Raw genomic sequence first — 8,153 nt, 5'->3', positions numbered from 1 at the left:
TTGTAGGAGCTAAACACACCCACACACACACGAGAAAAACTACTTTGTGCATCTTTCAGTTCTTATTAACGACATGAATATTCTCAAAAAATGTCTGTAATGTTAAATAAAACACACCGTGTGAGAAAAATGTAAGAGAAGAGCTGCATACTTCCTAATGTTGAGGTAGCCTGCTTTCTGTATGAGTGTGCGGTTGACTGGTGTCGGGTCTTGGTCAGGCATGTAGACTATATCGTCCACTGACAACAGCTCTCTCTGAGACATACGCATGCTCTCTGCCTCAGCATCCAACTGCGCCTGAACACTACAGAGAGAGAGAGAGAGAGAGAGAGAGAGAGAGAGAGAGAGAGAGAGAGAGAGAGAGAGAGAGAGAGAGAGACACAGAGAGAGAGACAGACACACACACAGGGAGAGAGACGGACAGAGAGAGACACAGAGAGAGAGAGAGAGGGAACTTATTATTAAGGCTAATAGCGCATGTTTATGGTGGAGTTAAATTGATAGAGTAAACTGAAGCCAATCTAAATGTAATTCCTACATTTACTCCCATACTAATACTGATACAGATACTAATACTGATACAGATACTAATACTAATACTGATACAAATACTGATACTAATACTGATACTGATACTAATACTGATACAGATACTAATACTGATACAGATACTGATACAGATACTAATACTGACATTAATACTGATACTAATACTAATACTGATACAGATACTAATACTAATACTGACATTAATATTGATACTAATACCGACATTAATACTGATACTAATACTGACATCAATACTGATACTAATACTGACATTAATACTGATACTAATACTGACATTAATACTGATACTAATACTGACATTAATACTGATACTAATACTGACATTAATACTGATACTAATACTGACATCAATACTGATACTAATACTGACATTAATACTGATACTAATACTAATATATATACTAATACTGACATTAATACTGATACTAATACTGAAATTAATACTGATACTAATACTAATATAGATACTAATACTGACATTAATATTCATACTAATACTGACATTAATACTGATACTAATACAGATACTAATACTGACATTAATACTGATACAGATACTAATACTGACATTAATACTGATACTAATACTGACATTAATACTGATACTGACATTAATATTCATACTAATACTGATACTAATACTAATACAGATACTGACATTAATACTTATACAAATACTAATACTGACATTAATACTGATACAGATACTAATACTGACATTAATATTGATACTAGTACTGACATTAATACTGATATTAATACTGATACTAGTACTGACATTAATACTGATACTAATACTGACATCAATACTGATACTAATACTGACATTAATACTGATACTAATACTGATACTAGTACTGACATTAATACTGATACTAATACTGATACTAATACTGACATTAATACTGATACTAATACTGACATTAATAATGATACTAATACTGACATTAATACCGATACTAATACCGACATTAATACTGATACTAATACTGACATCAATACTGATACTAATACTGACATTAATACTGATACTAATATTGACATTAATACTGATACTAATACCAACATTAATTCTGATACTGACATTAATATTCATACTAATACTGATACTAATACTAATACAGATATTAATACTGATACTGACATTAATACTGATACAGATACTAATACTGACATTAATACTGATACTAATACTGACATCAATACTGATACTAATACTAATACTGACATTAATACTGATACTAATACTGATACTAATACTGACATTAATACTGATACTAATACTGACATTAATACTGATACTAATACTGATACTAGTACTGACATTAATACTGATACTAATACTGACATCAATACTGATACTAATACTGACATTAATACTGATACTAATACTGACATTAATACCGATACTAATACTGACATTAATACTGATACAGATACTAATACTGACATCAATACTGATACTAATACTGACATTAATACTGATACTAATACTGATACTAATACTGACATTAATATTCATACTAATACTGACATTAATACAGATACTAATACTGACATTAATACTGATACAGATACTAATACTGACATTAATACTGATACTAATACTGATACAGATACTAATACTGATACTAATACTGACATTAATACTGATACAGATACTAATACTGATACAGATACTAATACTGACATTAATACTGATACAGATACTGATACTGGGTAGGACACCACTTTGTTCTCGAAACCTCCTCAATTCTTCATGTCATGGATTCCACATGGTGCTTGAAACATTTCTTCAAGATTCTGGTCCATCTCGATAGGATTGCATCACATAATTGGTGCAGATTCGTCAGCTGCACATTCATGCTGCGAGTCTCTCGTTCCACCATATCCCAAAGGTGCCCTATTAGACTCAGATCCGGTGACTGGGAAGGCCATTATCACAGAATGAACTCATTGTCATGTTCATGGAACCAGTATGAGACCACTTTGTGACATGGTGCATTATCATGATGGAAGTAGCCATTGCCACAAGATGGGTAAATTGTAGCCATAACGGGATGCATGTAGTCAGCAACAATACTCAAACGTGCGCTTGCATGCAAACCATGCTCGATTAGTATTAAGAGGCCCAGTGTGCGCCAAGAAAACATTCCCCATGCCATTACACCACCAGCAGCCTGAACTCTTGACACAAGGCAAGTTGGGTTCATGGATTTGTACTGTTCTTGCCAGATTCTGACCCTAGATTACATCAGACCAGGCAACAATGTTCCAATCCTCAATTGTTCGGTTTGGGCGTCGCCTCAGATTCCTGTGTTTGGCTGACGGGAGTGGAACCCGAAGTTCTTTTCTGCTGTTGTAGCACAGCCAGCTTCAAGGTTTGACGTACGCTGCGTTCGAGGTGAAGTTCCCCGCCTACAGCCAGTAAATGTGACAGAAAACTGCCCCTCGACCTGCAATTTCAACTCGTCCACTTGGGGTAGTCTTCTCAACTGCCAGTTCCTTCCCTCTTTACGTCAAAGTGAGTGTCAAATCAACATGGTCGCTCACACTGTGAACAGTATAAAGTCACCCTTCTCTACTTTTAAAATTTGTTTATAGCGGCTTTAGATCAGTTAATATACAGACAGAATAATATTAAACCATATTACTAACGTTAACGTTAACGACTAACGTGGCTAGCTTGCTACTATTGCTAATTGCTATTCTCCGCAGTTGTTGCTGTGCTGCAATTTCAGTCCAGCGTGTTGCATGAAAGTTCTCTATAGTGGAGCAGAACCAATAGCCACTCAGATTGTAACTGCACAAGTGCAAGTAAAAGTAGCTTTTTATAATCTTGACGTGCTCTGTGCTCTGCTTGACGTGTGTTGTCTGTGGAAATCCTAGCAGAACAGCAGTTTCTGAAAGACTCGAAGCAACGGACCGTACCATAGTCACCGAGATCCCATTTTTCCACATTTCTGAGGTGTGATGTGAACATTAACTGAAGCTCTTCACCAACATCTGCATGATTTGAACTGCCCGACTGGATAACCGTGCGGATGAACCGGTGTTCCTAATAAAGTGGCCGGCGAGTATTTGCATACATTCTGCCCACGTGCATACGCAACGTAATGCATGATAGGAAACCAAGTACGTTTGAAAAGATTTTTCCTTTTAGGGTGGGTGCAGGATATCCAGGGTGGCGAATGAATCATCAGAATGATGCCGGACACGAACGCTCCTTCAGACGTCTGGAGAACGTTTTGCTGAGACGAACGTAATTTGGACTTGTTAAGACACCAGCAACGTGATTGAAATCTCAATGCGTGCTGAACTAATGCTAGCTATTTGTCACACTCTGACAGGTTTCTTTTCGTTATGGTAACATAACGAGGATAAATGTTCCTCCTCGTATGTACACGAATGCGATCTGGATTACATGCATAAACAAACAAACAAAAAGACGTGCTTACACTTGGGCTACAAATAAACAGTTCAACAGGAATCTACGACAGACTCGTTCACATTAACGACATATCTTAGCATGTAAAAACAGAATACGTAAGACCTTCACAATAACCGTATTAACATTTCTATAAAATGTCCTGTGTAGGATCTTTACCTCTCAGACATGCTGTTCACAGAAGCCAGGAAACTGTCCATTTTCTTGGAGACCAGCTCTATGCCTTTCTTAAAGAAGTTGATCTGCGAGGAAGAGATAAGCGGAATTACAGTACGGATTTAAACAGTATGGAACGCCTCTCGGTGCCTTTATAAAAGCTTTTGGTGCGATTAACCCCGGCTTTGTTCTTTCAAAAAAAAATCAGCTGCCATTATGCACGTACGTATACATTTAGGGAGAAAACGGAGGAGTTTTCTCAGACCTGGGCTTGTGTGTATCCCAGCATGGGCTCCAGCATGGCCACTCTCTTCCTGTACTGTAAGGCGTTAAGAGCACAGTAATACTGCATGGAGGCCTGGTGCTGCTTCCTCCGACAGTACGCCACCTCACTCACCAGCTCGGCTTTCAGCTGTGGAACAACACACACACATAAAGGCACATATATTATATCGTTAGCTCTTTATATTACAGATGGCACAATACTACTTTTTCTTTTCTGATACCGATACTGAAACCTTGAGTATCAGCCGATAACGATCTCCATCCAATATTGTTTTCTTTAATAACTACTAAGCTTTAATATATTTTAAACTAAAGCACTTTCACACACACAAAAACACTTGCATTGTAAATATAATAATAATTAAAAAAAAAAAAGTATAAATATAACTAAAGCTGCAAGCAGCATTTTCAGGGGGCCAAGCACCCCGACTCGGTGAGCCGCACATTCACAGACGCGCTACAATTATTGATTTGTTCATCTATTTTTGTAGATGTAGGTGGCTCAGGAGGTGGGGCTGGCATGAATTTTGTAGCACAGCCTCAGGTCATCGTCCTGAGATTGCCTACTAAGTTTTGTGTCAGTGCATAAAGTCGTTGCTGAGATACAGCCTCACTTCCTGTTTGGCGGCTTTGCGGTCAGATTGGTTGGCCAGTAATTGGAGTATTAAAATTATTTTTCAGAGTATAAAATTCTTTTGATAGCTTTTCCGAGGCTTACTCTGAAGATGATGTGTGCCAAAGTTGGTGATGATTAGAGAAAATTTGTAGGACGAGTAGCAAAAAAAAAAAAAAAAAAAAAACCCCAACTGTTTTTTTGAGAAAATCGAAGATTGTGGAAAATCTAATTGGGCGGAAATTGAGGTCATAGGCTGCGTTGAAGTCGTCTCGACCGAGGGAATCCAGCACTTGGCCCAAATTTAGTCAAAATGTTCCTTAGACCCTCTCCAATCAATGTGCCAAATTTCAACATTTTACCAGAAGTTCAATGGGCTGCCATAGACACCCTAGCCAGAAGAAGAAGAAAAACAACAACAACCAGAAGAAGAAAAGAAGAAGCAGAAGAACTACAACAACAACAACAACCAGAAGAAGAAAAGAAGTAGAAACATAAGAAGAAGAACAATCAGAAGAAGAACTACAACAATAACAACAACAACAAGCAGAAGAAGAAAAGAAGAAGAAGAAGAAGCACAGCAACAACAACAAGCAGAAGAAGAAGAAGAGGTCTCTTATTTCCAGTTCCAGATATAAATTTATTTTCCAAATCCTATTCCAAATTTTGCCACTTGTTACAGGTTATAGATATCTTCTTTTATTTTTCCTGATATCTGATCCAGAATTTTTTGCTGGTATCGGTCTGATGATGATACTGGGTATCGAATCTGTGGCATCCCTAGTTTATATTACAGTATATAAGACAAAGAACAAATCACAAACATCCCCTTAGTGATTCATCCTGTGCGTTGTGCCCCGGCAGTTTCATTTTCTTTCCATATCACACGGCCCTATTTGCTGTACGGTCATCTTCTGTGCCAGAGCTCAGGATGATTTGTTCCAACCAGGCCTCACTCCATTCCTTCATCCATACTGAACAGTAATAACATTAACAATATCTCCTACTCGAACATGCTGCAGTGTCCTTTACGTCACGTCCGCACAGTCAAAGGTGAAATCCAACCACAGCCTGTATAATAAAATCCTCTTATTTACATATTGAACAGGAAACATGGAACGCAACGACAGAATACAGATAACAAGAACGCAAACAAAATCCCCGGTGTAAATTCAAGTGTGAGACTGGATTCGTTCTCCTGATGCAGACTGTATATGTTAACGTCGCAACGTGTAAATGGGGCATTTCTGTATTAACGCCTTCCTCGTCTCCACTTTGTGTCATGTGAATATAAATAGCGAGCGTTAGATTTAATTGCCTGCGGTACCTTCTCGTTCTCCCTCCTCTTGGGTAGTCGGCTGTACTTGATCATGGCGGCCTCGTGCTCTAAAGAGAAAGAGAGAGCGTGTGGTAAAGAGAGGAATTAAATCACCTAAAAATACCCCCATTCACTCTTTAGAAGATTTGAAGACATGTCCTGGACTTACCGTCAGTGGCGATTCCAAATATCTCTTTCAACGTGCTTATTTCTGTAAAAATTAACAAGATCTAAGATATAAACTCTAGCACGGCAGAAAAAAAACCTTCAGACTGTATCAAGTGTAAAGTTTAACATGCATGCGGGGAGTGCGATTGTTTCCTGTTGAAAGCTTCAGTGCAGATGGTGTGCAGTAGACAGGAATGTAGCCGTACTATGTGTCAGAGGGACGCATTTAATTTATTTTAATGAGGGCTTAATGAGGGTTTAATGAGTGTAACACTGCCATACCAGTCAGGTCCTTCTCCCTGAACTGCACCATGGGAAACACCATCCTATCAGCCATCTGAGTGGCCAAATCAACATGCAGAGAGTTCAGCTGAAAGATCGACAAAGACAGATGGAAACGTTACATTGACTGCAAGGATATGGGCGGAGAAATAATAAAATATATTTAAAAAAAAACCTCTTCACACCCTTTCTGAAAATAAATCACACTGTGGTAGCAGGGAAGGAGAAAAAAAATATTTAAAAAAATAATGAGAGTCCAGGTTTCCAGCCCAGACCATCTGAAACATTGACCTTGCTGGCAGGGAGAACAGCTCGCATCTGTTATCTCCCTCCCTGCTGTTACCTCACACTGTCTCCACCTGCGCTCCTGCTGGATGTCCCCACCCACCTGAGCCTACCCACCGACACACATACGTACAACCCCAATTCCAAAAACGTTGGAACAGTATGGAAAATAAAAACAAAGTGGAGTGATGTGTAAATGTACTTTGACTTGTATTTAAACAAAAAACGTATAAAAGACACGGTATTTCATGTTTTGCATAATCAACTGCATCGTTTTTTGAAGGTAAACGTTTATTTTGAAATTGATGCATACAACACGTTCCAAAAAACGTTGGGACGGGGCAATTTAGGACTAATAGCGATGTGACGAGTTGAAATAAGAAGGTGATGTGAAACAGGTGAGGCAATCGTCTAATCATGGTATATAAAGAGCCTCTAAAAAAAAGTCTAGTCCTTCGATAGCAAGGATGGGTCGAGGCTCGCCAATCTGCCAACAGATGAGTCAGCAAATAATCCCACACTTTGAGAACAACATTCCCCGAATACAAATCATCAGGATTTGGGGCATTTCATCTTCTACAGTGCACAATATCATTAAACGATTTAAGGAATCTGCTCAAATCTCGGTGCGTAAAGGGGAAGGCTGAAAACCGCATTCCACACTGTCTTAAAAACCGTCATGAGTCTGTAATGGATCTCCTGACATGGGCTCGGGAATACTTTGGTAAACTTTCGTCAGTCAACACCATTCGCCGCTGCATCCACAGATGCAAGTTAAGGCTTTACTATGCAAAGCAGAAGCCATACATCAAAAGTGTCCAGAAGCTCCACCCACTTCTCTGGGCTCGGTCTCATCGGAGATGGACAGTAGCACAGTGGAATCGTGTTTTGTGGTCTGACGAGTCGACATTTCAAATAGTTTTTGGACAAAACAGCCGTCGTGTTCTCTGGACCAAAGAGGAAAAGGACCATCCAAGCTGTTATCAGCGTCAGGTCCAAAAACCAGCGTCTGTCATGGTATGGGGGCG

At 38.8% G+C, this 8,153-nt stretch overlaps 1 protein-coding gene across 1 annotated transcript in view; it reads right to left on the bottom strand.

Annotated features, from left to right (window-relative positions):
• appl2 (adaptor protein, phosphotyrosine interaction, PH domain and leucine zipper containing 2) overlaps nt 1-8,153 on the bottom strand; it is a 42,280-nt gene that overhangs the window by 16,786 nt on the left and 17,341 nt on the right. Inside the window, exons 5-10 of the mRNA XM_053640982.1 lie at nt 6,841-6,928; nt 6,560-6,601; nt 6,400-6,458; nt 4,440-4,586; nt 4,178-4,260; nt 152-304 (exon numbers count right to left, since the gene is read on the bottom strand). Coding sequence (XP_053496957.1) covers nt 152-304; nt 4,178-4,260; nt 4,440-4,586; nt 6,400-6,458; nt 6,560-6,601; nt 6,841-6,928 — 572 coding nt within the window. The remainder of the gene's footprint in view (nt 1-151; nt 305-4,177; nt 4,261-4,439; nt 4,587-6,399; nt 6,459-6,559; nt 6,602-6,840; nt 6,929-8,153) is intronic.

This window comes from Ictalurus furcatus, chromosome 14, assembly GCF_023375685.1.
Source record: "Ictalurus furcatus strain D&B chromosome 14, Billie_1.0, whole genome shotgun sequence".
Taxonomy (NCBI): domain Eukaryota; kingdom Metazoa; phylum Chordata; class Actinopteri; order Siluriformes; family Ictaluridae; genus Ictalurus; species Ictalurus furcatus.
The sequence above is the reverse complement of the archived record's forward strand: the minus strand, read 5'-3'. Positions and strand labels throughout refer to the sequence as shown.